We start from the raw sequence: 15,410 nt of genomic DNA on the forward strand, positions 1-15,410 counted from the left end.
AAAATGGCAAAGCCAGGGTGCAGACACAGCAGTTTGATTTCAGGCCACCCCCACCCTCAGCAGAAACATTGCCTTGCTTCCCACACAGTCAGCGCAAAAATATGTTTCATTTCATTCTTGCTCCTCTCACCTAAGGTTTGTACAAACGTTCTTCAGGGAAAGAAGGGAGACCAACCTTTCCAACAGGCGCCTCCCATACACTATTTGGTCACAAGATCCTGAGCGTCAGAGCAGCAATTTCTCTTCTAGGAAAACCAGAAGACATTTTGAGAAAGATTAGAACTTTTTTAATAAGTTCCTGACTTATGATACAAGAACGTTTGAAGGGTCAAAAACTTGCTCCTGAGTAGGAAATGTTCCTCAGATGTTTTTGGAGCTGAAATTGCTGACAACCCACTGACGCACCTTCGGGGTACAGCTCAAGCAAGTCCCCAAGTCTCCCTGATGCCTTGTCGTCACCGCCTCTCAGAGTCAGAGACAAAGAGCTTAGCACTTGATGGCTTTTTACACGTCTTGTCAAAATTCACTTTGACAAAACACAAGAGTCATGGCTGATCCTGAGGCTGCGGTGACTACAAGGATGAGTCAGACACAGGCACTGCTTCTTCCAAAAGCTTTCACTCTAGCAGGCAAGTTATGAAAGGGCTTCAAGAAGACAGAGAAGCACTTCCAGCCTGGGGGTTGACAAGAGCTGCCTTAAGGACGCTGCATTTGAAATAGGCATCCAACAGTTGCAAGGGCTGGGGCTGCTCGGAAGGGGTGGTGGGCTGCCTGGACTTCTGGGTGTGTTTATTTAGTGTGCACAGAATCCCACATGAAGATCTTCTGATCACGGAGTAATATGATCAGAGTTATAATTGAGGGAATAATGATTTGGTGAACTAGGGAAGAGAGTGGATGGAGACTGAATACCATCTCATAGGTTATGTCATTAGTTCAGTAAATTGGAAGAAAGGCATGAGCTAAAGTAGTAGCCCTGGGAATGGGAAGAAAAGGCAGCAGGTTTGTTACTTCTGGGAGAAAAAAACCATGTCATATTGGCTCATCTTTCCTTCTTTTGGCCTCGAAGCATTTATTAAGTCTGCAGCGTGTATTTGATGAACACTAATAGACTTGTAGTTTGGGAATACTTTGCTCCACCCCAGTTGAGAGCTGTTTCTGATGAAAGAGGGGCAACGTATGGATGGTTGGAGACACAAAGAGAGCTGAAAACCACAGGGTGCCATCTGGAGCACAGCACAGAAGGCAGACAACTTCAGAAAGAAGAAAGAAGTATCCGTAAATATAGTGATTGACTATAGGCATGGTCAGTGATAAGAAACAGTAAGTGCTTTTAAGCATGAAACAAAAGATATAAATGGAAGTCTGTAAGACTTCCAAAAATAGGATTTAGATTTAAAGAGTAAATCGTTTTGAATAAGAGTTACATGCTTAAGATAAATTTTGATTTATCTTAGGACATATGAGAACCAAGACTATTCCAAAAAATCAATCATCTGGAAAAATTTAGCTCCAACATTTCATTGAAAAATGGAATATGTTAAGCTTAAATAGTGGCTTTCAGTAACACCAAAAATGTATGGCACATGAATGGTTTTGGAAACATCATGAGGCCCCCTCGCCGCTGCAGCCCGGCATCCAGCAGGAGAGCGGAGTGCTGAAGCCCTGCCCAGACGCCCGGCCTGCCCTTCGGATGCCGGCTGGCCCTTGCTCCTGGGGAGATCCCGCCCAGGGCTTGCCCCCTGTCCCCTGTTCCTCATCTACAGAATGAGGATGATAACAGCACCTGTTACAGAGGATTGGTATGAGGGTTAAATGAGTTAATTTTCGTAAAGCAGTTGGAACAGTTTCTGGCATAGTTCCAAATAATAATAACTTCAATAATAATTAGATTTATATAATGGAATTCTTTTTTCTTGAAATCCTCATCATTAATGAAGTATATATTCACCTTGGGTCCCAGGAGTCGGATAGAATTACAAAAAGGTGATTTTCATTGCTGTTGTTATATGGTCTAAAAACATTTTTAAACACTTTAAAAACTGTATAATGTCATTAATTATCTGCTATGGTTTCCATATTGTCCTACCATGCCAATAAGCTTGGGTAAAAATACTTCAGTGGAAAATTGGCCCAAAACAGGTTGGTAACTCTAATAAGCAGTTTATGTAGTTGGGTGAGGTACCAACTAGGTAGAAAGTCTATTTTTACTTGACATCAGTACCAATTATCAAGGAGAGGCATATTCAGACACAAATAAAACTTAGTACTGATGCTGAATTTAGAAGTAAAGTTAATTTCAATAAAAGCTGAATGTGGAAAAAATGAGTACCTGAAACATAGTCATTCCAAGGTTTGTTGCTCAGTGAAAAAGCTCCATTTCAAAGCCCCAGGCAGGAGGGAGGATGAGGAGCAGACATGGAGGACAAATGTATGTCAAGCACATTCCATTTCAGGGCATGACAGGAGCCGTCCTCACTGACGCTCGTGCCAGACCTGCCCTCAGTGTGACTTGAGGTAGAGATTGCTTATTGCCTCTATATGCACCTTCCCAGTTGAGCATGCTACGCGTTCAGTTAGTTACTTAACTGTTATGCATCTGCTTTTCTGTTCTTTGTATGATACAAAGATTTGGTGATTTGGATGGAGATAGTCTGGAGGTGGCTACTGTAGTCATTCAGAAGAGGGGTGTCCTGGGCCAGGATAAACGTGGGGGTCAAGAAGACTAGACAGATTCCAGAAGTAATCAGGGAAAATGATGGACAGAACTTGGAATAAATTAAATATGAGATGGGGAGATGGAGGGAGAGGAAGGGTGCCAACAAGGTGCCCTGGGGTCTGGGAGAGGCTGTGCAATGGGGCCCCTTCTGGGAGGAGGGTTGAGAGCGAGGTGAGGTAGGCGAGATTCAGTCAGTTTGGATAGAGAAGACCCAAGTAGAAATGTCAAGGACACAGTGATATATGGATCTGAGGCTTCAGAAAGAAATCTAGTCCCTCAGGATATAAACAGCAATTAAGGTAATGAGAGTAGACAGGGAATTTATTGTCAGAAGTTATTGCACTGTGGCCTCTGTTATTATCAACAAGCACTTCGGTCCTCCACACGCAGTCTTTGGTAAGAGTCTCCCTCACATATCCTTCATTAATGTCTGGCACAGGCTGAGTATTATAGCTTTTGGTGCCCAGAGCATATGAAAACAGGTAAGCATAGAAGTGAGAATTCTGAGTTCTGTCTTAAGGAGGTATAACTATCCTTAATGTACATTAACATATATTCTCCAAAGCTTTATGTTTATATATCCTAGGCTATATGTGTGTGTGTACATTGTACAGTGATGTAATTCATTTTATGATTATAATGATTTAATAATGCATACAATAAGTAGTTATGCTACTAAATAACATAATTAGCATTTATTTTAAAAAACACAAACTGCTCAACAAAATCACTTTAAACAATTTAACATGAACTCAAGATTTGAAGGCTATGAGAAAAGGCATTAGAAGGAATCTCACTTAAGGTTAAGATGCCTCAAGTATCTGATCATCAAAGGACTGAGGCCCAGTAGAAAAAAAGAGGAAAAAACAAGCCTCGGTTACCTGTGTTTTGAGCCTGGAGTGGAGCTTATGGTCTAATAACCAAGGGTGTTTGAGAGCTTCACTTGCACTTATTCTCCAACTAAAGGGAAATTCAGAAGATTATTAGTAGAGATGCACCAAATCAGGCCTGAATCTGCCATTCAGCCTCAGCTCTGGCTGCTGCTACTGGGAGACCAGATGGCAGAGTGTTAAATTCACAGGCAACACTGTCATTTTGGAATTGCTATAAACTTACATGACTGCACGTTTCAGTCACATCCAATCAGGATAACAGTTATCAGTTAAGATAAGAAAGGCCACTAAATCAAAATTCTTGTTAATAACAAACATCTACTTTCACATATAAGTAACCATTCTTGATTATCATACCTGAGCTTCATAAATTGAACTTCTATTAGTCATTGAAGAATAAGTAGACACTATTATAAGAACAAAATGCCTATGATTCTTGATGTTTACAAAAGCAATTTATGTATTAAAACTTTTGAATAATATGCATTACTAACCTCTGAATATGCATTACTAACTTCAAAGAATTAAGTAAATAGATGGAGAGTTAACATAAAACATTTTTTAATTGGAATATAGTTGATATGCAATATTATATTGGTTTCAGATGTACAACATAGTGACTCAGTAGTTATATACATTACTAAATGCTCCCCAGGACAAGTATAGTTACCCTGTTACCATTCCAAGATATTGGTTATGATTCTCTAGAGTTAATAATATAATATTATTGGTTATATTCTCTAGAGTTAACCTAAGTATTGAGAGGGAATATATTAGATACCTTTCCAAAGAAACTATACCTTTTTGAGCCAACAAAGCTCTACATAATTTTAAAAAGTAATAATAGGAGGAAGAATTATAAAGATCACATTATATTCTAATTCTGAACTTTGTAAACCTGTTTTGTATGCTAATGTTTATCACATTAGACCAAATAAACTTTCAAAATAAAAACACTAAGTAAGTGTAACAACCTGAAGTCTGCTTCTGAAACAATGTCAAGAAAGTAGTTCCAAATAGTCATGAGGCCTCAGTTTATATAATTGCTTTAGTAAGTTGCTTTATCAGATACAAAATATTTAAGTAAAAGATTTGAAGAAAAGATAAGTCTTTAGTTAATGAAGGAACATTTAATAACTTGGTGACAATATCACCATTAGTATGACTCTAAATGGGCAGATATAATTTTTTTTAAAACTCTTGGCCTCCACCAACCTTGGTTGGTATTATTCTTTAGAACATCCTTAATTTTCACTTTTGGATCCCCAGAAGCATTCCAAAAGCTGACGGTGCCAAAAAATTATTATTCCTGCACTCTAATGTAAAACTTTTAAAAGCTGACTATTAAAAGGTTAACAATAACATTGTACTACTAATAATTAAATTTTTAATACATTTTCAAGTTTATTTTAATACCCCAGAAATTTATTCTATGATAGTGGTATTTGATGTTGGCCTTAGTTTCATCCAAGTGTTGACTCGAATACTTGGCCACTTGTCATTCTTCCCAAATGTGTAATCACTCCTCTTAATGAAGCCCTCAGACTGAAGGCACGGGCAGGGCAGGGTGCTGAGTCTCCCAGGCCTGGCTCTGAATCTGCCCTGACCCGGCATTTTACTTCACTACCCTCAGCCTCTACTTCCTCACCTGTAAAATAATGGTGATAACAGCTCCATACCACAGGATTACCCAGAGGATGAAATCAGATAACATAAAAAGGGTATCTGTAAAATAGGTTCTAAGTATATGTGGATTTCTCATCCATCAAAGATTTGATAGCGTCGACATTTTCCATCTGTTCACACTTGACTCAGTGATGTAGAAATAATAATAATAGTAACACAGGCTATTGTGCCTCTCTATTAAAGGTAAAACCAATGTCTGTTCATTGCCCCTCCTCTCAGAATGATACCTCAGCCTGGTTAAGCCCTCTCACCCTTCAAGACTCAGCTGTGGTCCTTGTCAATGTACTCTATCTTTGCATTAGCTACATGGTATTATATCTTTCTAGAAATATCTATCTCTTGTATTAGATCATGAGTAACCTAAAGACAGACACTGGGCTTTATCTATCTGTTCTCAATGCCCCAGATGCATTTCCTGGCATATTGTAGATAATCTATTAAGTGCTTACATGAAAGAGCCTCCTGTGTGTACGGCTCTGCACCACACCCCTTACTCATGTTGTTTCTTTACCCTTGCCCCCTTGCACCCGCCTGTACATTGGTTCATGGTCATGTTCATTAATACCTAAAAGCCATAAATATAATAAAACAATAGTGACTATTGTTGGCACTGAAAATCTTAAACACTATCTACCATTATAGGATGTAGATATAAAACCATCTGAAATCGTGTTTTTGATAGACTAATCACAATGTCCTTTCTTTACCCATAATTTTGAAATGGAAATCACACTCATTCAACCACTGAATTTTGAATTACTGTGGTTTTAGCAAAAAGAAAATAGAAGTCCATGTAATATCTAACAGTTCAGCGTGCAACCTTGGGGGGAGCTGGACATGTTTGATTGTCAGTTTTGCCCCTTTCTAGTCATATGATTAAGGCAAACCACTTAAGTCTCCCCCATAAAATAATAATGATAATTTCCACCTCATGGATTTGGGGACTAAAAGAGATAATATATATAAAGCACCTGGCATAGTCTGGCCCATAGTAGGTTCTTAATTAAATGATAAACTGTTCAGCTACACAGAACCACATACATGCTTTGTAGATGTGAAAGGGATCATGGAAATAACTTATCCCACACCCTTTATGTTGAGGTCAAGTCCACTGAGGCAAGAGCCCTCAACTGCTAGAGCCTTAAGGCAAAAGGTAGAAGGAGGGAAGTTCTTGCAGCCTTATTCAAACCTCATGACCAAAGCAGTCCCAGATCTCAGTAAATTGGGTCAAAAGCATCAAAGTCATTCTATCTACCACTCTGCACAGGCATCAGAGATATCACTAAGGGAATCTGATAGTTTCCTGACATGAATTCCAGGAACCCTGTTAGTATTCTGCTTCCCTATTATCTCTACTCCTTCCAAAACACAGAATGAACTTGGATTACCTCTTCTCCTTAATCAGAAGCTTGGAGATGAACTCCCTGGCCTCTTCTGAGATGTCCTGAAATTCTTCGTCTTCTAAGTCCCACCTGCAGGCCAGGATGTTGTTGAGGGTCTCAGCATCATTATCACCCAGGAAGGGGGACAAACCACTAAGTCTATAAGACAGAGGATCCAGACTGAATATTTTCAGTTTCAAACCCTTTATAGAGAGGCGGCTTTTTTTGTTTTTTCATTTAAAACTGAAAGAGGGCAAGTAATCTAATAATTAAACATAATTTTATAATATTTTTTGCAATCAAGAAAACTTATCTCCCCCACCCCAACTCCTAATTAAGCAAGTGCAGCTATGGAGGTGGCAGCTACACTCCAATACGAATCTCTGAGAAGAGTACGGCTTCCTTTTTAAGGCTAGTGAGGTCTATGACATACTCAGATAGCAAACACCAGGGGGGTCATGTCTGAAGAATAAGGCTAGCATTAGTCATGTAGGATATTAGGACACTGGTTTGTTTTTAAATGTCTTTTAGGGCCTGGTATCCTAGAGGTTAAAGTGATCAGTGAGGACATTTACTTTTTCCAATGAAGCACAAGGATAGAATTTACTCCTTTTGCCCCCCAGCCTAAAACCTAGAAAGTCACTGAATGTGTGTTGTTTATTTGTTAAAGACCTAAATTAGAGCTTTCATTCAAAATAGCAAAACCTCATAAAATATGCATGGCAACTGAGATGAAGTCCGAGAGACTGGCCGGCGCTCTGCTTACAGCATGTAGGCAATGACCCCCACACTCCACATGTCGGTGGAGAAGGAGACAAAATCATAGTTCACAACTTCAGGGGCAAGAAATTCTGGGGTTCCAAAGTTCACCTTCAGTTTCTCTCTGGGTTTGTATCTGAAATTAAGGAGACAAAGTGGAGAGATGGAAAGTGTACATCAAAAATAAAAAATCATGGAAATTGAAAGGATGCAGTCTATAAGACAAAATAACAACAGCCCACACAGCAGATTTAAAATAAAAAGACTTTAAAGGAAATCACATACTTAAAAGATAGTGTCAAAAACCTGTAAAGAAGTTTGAGGAATTTTAAGTCATAATTCATACTATAAAACCTTAATATAAAACTTACATAAAACTGTAATACTGCTGAACACCTGAATGTAATACTTAGAACAATTTCAGAATATGACAAAAGGAAAAGTGATGGTCTTCCACATGCAGACGGCTTGAATATGCCCCCCATATTAATGGATAAATGAAACACAAATATTTGCAACATCCATTGCATATTCATTGTTAACACGCTAAAGTCCCCATAAACTCTTTGTTTCCTTAAGAAGCTCTGACATGCCATGGTCCTTTGCAATCTTGTTTACATTATTAATTTTTTTAAAGTATATCTTTTCTTTACAGATGGACAAATATGAAAGATTAAGACAAATCTGAACAAATTCTAAATTAATGTCTTCAAATTTAATCACTTCACTACATTAGGTTTTAGTTTTTCATATTTTTTCTCTCATGCACTGTGGAGACTTCTAAACATTCAAATCCCAAGACAGCAAGGTAAAGCCAAAACAATTTTTGTAAGCTAATTCATACCATGAAGGTATGAAACCAAGGGTATGTCAATTTTATCTTTGCAAAGAAAGAGCACCCACCACACTCCCTAACTCCATTCATACACCTATGTCCAAACAGACATACCTTCTGGCCAGTCCAAAGTCAATAATTTTTATTTGCTTAGCATCCCGATTCACACACAGGATATTCTCAGGCTGCCAGGAGAAAGAGACACATTAGCAATGAAAACAACCATCATTCACTCAAATTGTCCTTGAACCACAACTAAAAATACAACGATGCTCAGGAAAAACATATCAGGCCTTTCACTTTGGGGCTGGCTTGTCTGTGTGGGTATTTTCTCCTTTAATTATGCGGTGGATGAGGTTGTGGGTACCCTGCCAACCTTACATTACCCTGCCCGTCCCTCCCTGGCTCTGCAGTTTACCATAATGCCTGAGTTCAGGCAGAGGCCTCCTTGGGGGAAGACAGAAAAGGAGGCTGCTTCAGTACTTTCTAAATGGATGGTGGAGGCCGCCTAAGACTTGACAACGGCCCCCCTAAAATTATTAGGTATGAATTTTCCTTCTTGGAAGAATATATTTTCCCAAGGATTTACGAGTTCCAAGAGAAATGGCCTGATTCATTTAAACAGCCACACTGAATATGCAATTTAATGTGCATGTTCTGACCTCCAGACTCCCCCTCCGCACTTAGTCTATGGGAACGTCACGTAAAAGGAAGGCTTTCCCCCCGTTCACCCTTCATTCTGGGCAATTCCAAAGTTTTGCTGAGTTTGGTCTCAGTACCTAAATGGGTTCCCTTGGAGTCTGACTCTGGCAAGACTTTGACCTGCCAATCGGATAGTCTCAGGGAGAAGAGGGAGAAAGCGAGATGGTAGCACTGCTACTCCGTGTTTATGGAAGGTCTTACACGTGTACTGACATTTGTTAGGACAAAAGAATTGAGGTCTGGGAAAAATAGGGCATTTGATTTAGAGTCAAGGTCATCTACAGAAGAGAAATAAAGTTTTCAAAGAATTGCCTGGAACTCTCCAGCTCTGATCCCAACGCTTCCCTAAGAGCTGGGACGCATTAGCCCAGTGGTCGAATCCTAGGATCCCAGGTGGGATCATGGCTGCTCCTCTGCCTGTCTCAGTGGAGAGGAGCTTCAACTGAGATCAGAAGCCTTTATGAAGTGACATAAAATATGCATTACATAGTGTCTCCTTATCAATATTCAATAGTCCATTTGGTTGGCATAATGTCTCTGGAAGCCCTTTTCTAAAATATCTATAAAACAGGTGTCTATAGGTAAAGCTGTTTATAGAGAAGTGAGTGCTACATAAGATTTGGATTCATGCTTAAATAACTGATCAATCATGTATAAAGCTGCACAATTGTCAAAGACTACTATAATGTAAAAAATTTGTTTGCAGAATTTAAAGAAACAGCTTTGATAGTGCTTAAAATGTTAACTTTTTTCTAATTATGAAATTAAAGCATATTCGCGGAATAAAACTTGAAAAAATGCAGAAGAATATAAAGGAGACCATTTTTAAGTCACCTATGTTCTTCCCTACATAATAACAAGCATTCTTAATAATTTTGGCCCTTTTCCTTTCAAGGAACTTTCTGAAGGAGATGGCTGCTCCTTAATGACCCATCCAACTACCACCTTTCTTATTATCTTTACATACAGTGTGTAACTAAAACTGCCCATTGCCAGTCCTTAATCAATGTTATGAAGCCACATATGGAGTAGTTTGGCTTACGATGGGTCAGGTCCTAGTTCCAGTTGCCAATCAAATCCCTTTAGGGATAACTGCAGAGTATCTACACTCAATAAAAATGCTCCATTAAAATATACATTATCAAACTCAGGTGATAGCCAAGGGCTTTGCTAATGATTTTTAACCTCTGACTTTGTCGTTTTATATACCATTTCGTCCTGCACTGTGGATGGGAGCAGCAATGTACATAAATCAAGTCAGTGAGGGAAGCCAAGTTATAGAAAGAGAGACCCATGGAAACCTACTTAAAGAAGTTAAATTTATTTAGCTGTGCAATCCCTGATGACTTGCCATAGATGGTATGTTATATAGAATATATATTTTATCTCTCTGTCACATTGGGCAAACAGAGAAATGAGGAAATGATAGAGCCACACAAGAAGAGGCACTTTATGATACTCAGCTCTGATACTGGAGTTAGAGTTATTGGCCTGGGTCTTTTCCTGGTTGTAACTACACGCAGTCCAGTTATAGGAACTTCATAATGGGAGCAAGATCAAAAGGGAAGGGTCATTAAATAGAGGAGAAAGGAAGGCAGCATAGCTCCCCACTGCCATATAGGCTTTCCATCATTGCCAGCATGGTGCCTGGCTCCAAGCCCTCCACCTTCTCTGCTCCTCAGCATTGCAGCACCACCCTCTGGCTGCCTTATATCCCGTTTTGCCACGGGCTTCTCCTCAGTGCCCTAGCATGCCCACAGAGGAACAACCATTAATGTCCAGAGCTGCCCCAGACTGCTGCGGATTCCTGGAGAGCTAGAAAGTCTGGCTCCGCTAGGGAATTCTGAATTAACTAAAACCCTCACACCTACTTATCCTAATCGTGAGGGACACAGCAAGGATACCATGGTGGTAGTGGTGGTGGTGGTGGTTTTAATTCTAAACCTTTAGGGAAACCATGTCCCATGTGTCTTTTAATACAGGCAAATTACAAGAATACGAATAACCCCCAGAGATAGAGGCATGTCAATATTTAGGGGATGACAGAAATTGGGAATGGGGAGATGAGGCTAATAGTCCAAATTTTCATTAATTCCTGAATGTGTATGTACCACATGACAGCATCAATTTCCCAAGCTTGTGTCAGTAACTGGCAGGGCCCACTAATCTGCATGAGGGGAGGGGTGGGAAGGGCTTACATTACATATGATACAAAAACCCACTCTACCTTCAGGTCCAGATGGAGAATGTACATCTGATGCATGTGCCTTATGCCCTCACATATCTGCCTGATGAACAGGATGGTATCAAACTCAGTCAAGTTGTAGTTGTCGTCAATGATGCGGTCGAATAGCTCGCCTCCATCCACACTGCAGAGGGAAGGGGGTGAAGTCAAGTCATGACCCTTCAATGAACACATGACTTCCTTGTAACAGCCGAGTGTTTAACTGCTCTAACTCATCCAACAGATGTATGACAGTTATTTCTCTACCATCTTTGCTGTCTCTGTTAGGTGATGCTTATGTTGAGGGCCCTTATTTGGGGCCATCAATTTCACAAATGCAAAGTCTCACAGTCCCTTTCATGCAGGGGCTACAGCTCTGGAGTGAGGCCACCTTTGCCATTTTCTGACATGTATGGAAGATAAAGAGGATTTTGAAAAGGCCAGGAGGGGATTCCAGCACAAACTGAAGGTCAAACAAGATCTCCGCAGACTAATTTCAGTGATAAAGTGCTTCTATGTGGCTGATGCTAGATATTTTATTATACAAAATTCCTTTTTACACAATGACAAACAAAATCCAGAATGGGGCAGAAAAAAATTAACTGAATCACAATACTGATTCAGTGTGAATTAGAACTACTACTTTCTAACTAAACGCTTAAGTTCTTATAATGATGATTTTAATGGAAGCACCTTGGCCCTGATTATTAAGATTTTGACATGAAATTTGCATTAGCAATTAGAGTGAATGAGAATTGCAGCTCAAAAACTACTGTCCTCCAGGTTACCCAGAAAATACGTCAACCAGATTTTTGACAGTATAGCTTAGATATAAAGCTCGATCTATGTTGTTACTCTACTTTTTCTCCTTGAAATCACCTACGGAGAGGTCTATTCCTAAGTAATTTCCTCTCTGAAACTGTCAGACGTGACACACACAAATCGAAATCAGCAGTGCAGTCAGTGTGGGCTTAGCACCTGCTGAGGCAGGTCAGAGCTTCAGGTGTGCAGTCACAAGTGCCACGGGGCTCTACACGTGTGTGTGAAGCTTTGAGGGATGGGAGAGAGGGCAGGAGGGAACACATACTATTCCATGACCAGGACCACGTCATTCTTAGACTCGAAGGCGTCATAGAGCTGAATGAGGTTCACGTGATCCAGCTGGTTCATGATGTTAATCTCGTTCTTCACTTCATCCTGAGAAGACAGAACGGCCCTTTAGTGAGGTGAAGACAAGGACTAGGAGAGAGCCACACTGCATAACCTTCACCTTATCCTTCTTGCTTCTGGTCTTGATGATCTTGGCTGCCAGCTTCAGACCTGTTGCCTTCTCTTCACACTTGTGAACCTGGCCAAAGCGCCCCCTGCCGGAGAAGAGGACAGGGTGCATGATGAGGGGCTGTGTCCACCAGGACCTGGCTTCAGCCACTCTCAAGTGCACCAGGCAGTTGCCCTGGGCATTTCTCTTTCTGAGTTTGAATGAGCAAACCTATTAGTGCATCTACTGTAGCCAGTAAACTTCTAGCACAGTGTCAAGGTGTGGTCTGTGGATCACTGGCATCAGAGTCACCTGGGGCAGTGTTGGGAATACATATTTCCAGGCCCTACCCCAGACCTACTGAGGCAGGAATCCAGGGTGATGCCCCAGAATCTGCATTTCACAACATTCCTTGGGGTGATTTGTATACACCCTAAAATTTGAGAGTCTCTATTATAGAAAAAATAGTATCTTTCTCAATACATATGAATGTAAAGTGCCCAATACAGACTATGGATCAGACACATCAAATTATTTTTGGAAACTGTATGTAAATAAAGAAGAAGTAATAACAATATAGTATATAACATGTGATCAAAAATAGATATTACGTAATCACCCATGAGATTTTTGACAGTTTAGCTTGGATATAAATTTATATATACTTTGGAAGACAGCTTCTTACAAACACAATCACATAAAGATTCACATGCTCAAGAACAATTTTGAAATTTGACTTCTTGCTTTGATTTCTGATTTTGTAAAATAGACAGGACACTGGCGCCAGCAGCGGTGGCTACCACAGCAGGAGTGACAGGGGAGCTCCCCAGACCACCGTGAGCCAGAGGCCCACCGCATTCCTGGAGGACTGCAGAGGTGAGGGCTGTGGCAGTAACTGACAGAGGCTGGGGGGAGCGGGCGAAAGCCGCCACACCCCACTCAGCTCGGCTACATACGCCCAGCAGAAACAGATGAGTTTTGCAGAGTGACATTAACGTAAATCTAGCCAAGTGGTAACTTCAATTCCAAACACCGTTCCACACGTAGTCTCTTAACTGAAGTACATAAACACAGGCCCAAGTGCCTTATACGTAGCTGCTGATACAGAAAATGCTTTTTTCTCTTACTCGGCAATGGCCCCCAGGGCTGCCTGGCCCGGCAGTGGTGCCACGTCACTGTTTAGCTTCAGGATTACCTCATCCATCTCTCATGTGTGATTCGTTCTGCAAGAGCCTTGAACGATTAGTCTACCTCACAGGATTCCTGCTGGTCCACCATTCTGAGCACCTCATGTCAATTGAACATGGTGAGTAGGGACTATAAATACCTAGAAGCCACAGGGTGGGAGATGAACCCCAGGAAAATTCAGGCAAGTTTTTTGGGATCCAGTGATCCTTGGCTTGTTGCAATATCTCTACCAAAAGTGAAAGATAATGTGCTGATCGGTAATTGTCTACCGCTAAAAAGATCACTTGATCTCTTTGCAGGTGAGGGCAACGACAGGCATGTGCTCGGGCTCCCCTCACTGCCTCCCAGAGCGCGGTACAGCTGCCTGCTCTGGGTACAGGTCAGAGCGGGAGACGGCGGGCCGTTGGTCCAGACTGCAGAACGTAGGCCTGAGAAGACCCGAGGCTACCCACAGGGGCAGAAAGGAAGTTTTCAGACAGACCCTGGGGGTTGTTTCCAAGCCTCTTCTGAGAATAACCAGGAGAAACGGCTCCTGGCTTGCCAGCGAAGTCCCCAAGACCCACCGAAGCCGTGTGCGGTGACGCTGCGGGCTGGTACAGAACCTTTCTGAATTCCCGTTTCTCCCTCAGCCCATCACACAATCCCACGGGAGGCTCTCCGATGGTCAGCTGGCTAGGGAGGAAGTTGGGGTGGTCCCCGTGGTGGAGGGCAAGAGAAAGGTGAATGGGAGGAGGGAGTTGTGATTTTACAAAGGTCAACCACACTGCCAATGACCAAATGCAGAAACGCACACTCTAGTAGCTGTGCATATTTTCCATGTGTTATTAAGTAAATTTTGCATGTTTGTCTAAATTTTCTGCTTTCCTCCTCTTATTTTACATAGATATGCTGATGGTAATAAACTATACTGTAGGCTTTATGTTACAAGATATCATAGGGGGATTGTGACGGAGGCAGAAGAGCAATGAACTTAGGAACTTTATTCCTTCTTCAGGGAGAGAGTGTGCATTTCGATGTCCTTCAAATAAGTGCTCCAGTGAGGAAAGTAATGGATTGAACTGGATGATATAATTAATACAGTAATAACGTAAATAGAAAACCAACAAAGATTAAAAAAAGATTTAACATATGCCTATAAGAAATAGTGTTACTTGATAATATGGGTGAATGTAGCAACCACAATATTGCTCATGTGAACCTTCATAAGATTGTATATCAGTGATACCTTAATTTTAAAAAAGGAAAAAAAATATAGTGTTCACTCATTTCGACATTTTGTTTCTCTGTTTCCAAGCTTTGGACAGCTTCTAAACCTGGTGACTCACACTGAGTTTCTCTCACTTTCAGACATTACAACATGGGAAGTAAAGCAGATAATAAACATGGGGTTTAGTCACTGTCACCACATCAAACTTCCTGGCACCAATGACGATTTTCAGAAATGGTTATATCTCTTAAAATGTTTGTTTCTGACGTTTCTAGTTCTCAGTTTGAGACTTGTGGACGTTTACAAAATCCTCAGGATCTTTTCTTTGAAAGCTCTCTTCTTCTGTCAAAAAAAAAGTTAAAATTGAGCATTACTTACCCTCCTAAAATTCCTGTTCTGTTCACAGTATAAAAGCTGTTGACCGCTGCTTGTTTGGCCATCACAATACGGTGATTAAATGGAGCAGGAGGAGCCAGGATATCACCTGGAAGGTGAGGGGAAAAGCTTCTCTGTTAAGCAGTCAGACCACTTTGTGGCACTAAGCATAAGTAAGACTT

The 15,410-nt window shown here is 40.8% G+C and overlaps 1 protein-coding gene across 5 annotated transcripts in view; it reads right to left on the minus strand.

The window, feature by feature from the left end:
- The window catches only part of MYLK4 (myosin light chain kinase family member 4), a 109,924-nt gene that overhangs the window by 6,017 nt on the left and 88,497 nt on the right, over positions 1 to 15,410 (minus strand). For 4 of the 5 annotated variants that reach the window (XM_036888745.2, XM_057494344.1, XM_036888753.2 and 1 more), the window contains 8 exons: positions 15,232 to 15,337; positions 12,471 to 12,564; positions 12,288 to 12,397; positions 11,204 to 11,345; positions 8,389 to 8,459; positions 7,447 to 7,575; positions 6,687 to 6,839; positions 3,601 to 3,679 (listed from right to left, as the gene is read on the minus strand). In XM_036888745.2, the coding sequence (XP_036744640.2) occupies positions 3,601 to 3,679; positions 6,687 to 6,839; positions 7,447 to 7,575; positions 8,389 to 8,459; positions 11,204 to 11,345; positions 12,288 to 12,397; positions 12,471 to 12,564; positions 15,232 to 15,337 (884 nt within the window). Of the gene's footprint in view, positions 1 to 175; positions 246 to 3,600; positions 3,680 to 6,686; positions 6,840 to 7,446; positions 7,576 to 8,388; positions 8,460 to 11,203; positions 11,346 to 12,287; positions 12,398 to 12,470; positions 12,565 to 15,231; positions 15,338 to 15,410 lie in introns of all 5 variants that reach the window. The other variant, XM_057494345.1, reaches the window with a different exon arrangement.

The sequence above is a fragment of the Manis pentadactyla genome, chromosome 16, assembly GCF_030020395.1.
Source record: "Manis pentadactyla isolate mManPen7 chromosome 16, mManPen7.hap1, whole genome shotgun sequence".
In the NCBI taxonomy this organism is placed as follows: domain Eukaryota; kingdom Metazoa; phylum Chordata; class Mammalia; order Pholidota; family Manidae; genus Manis; species Manis pentadactyla.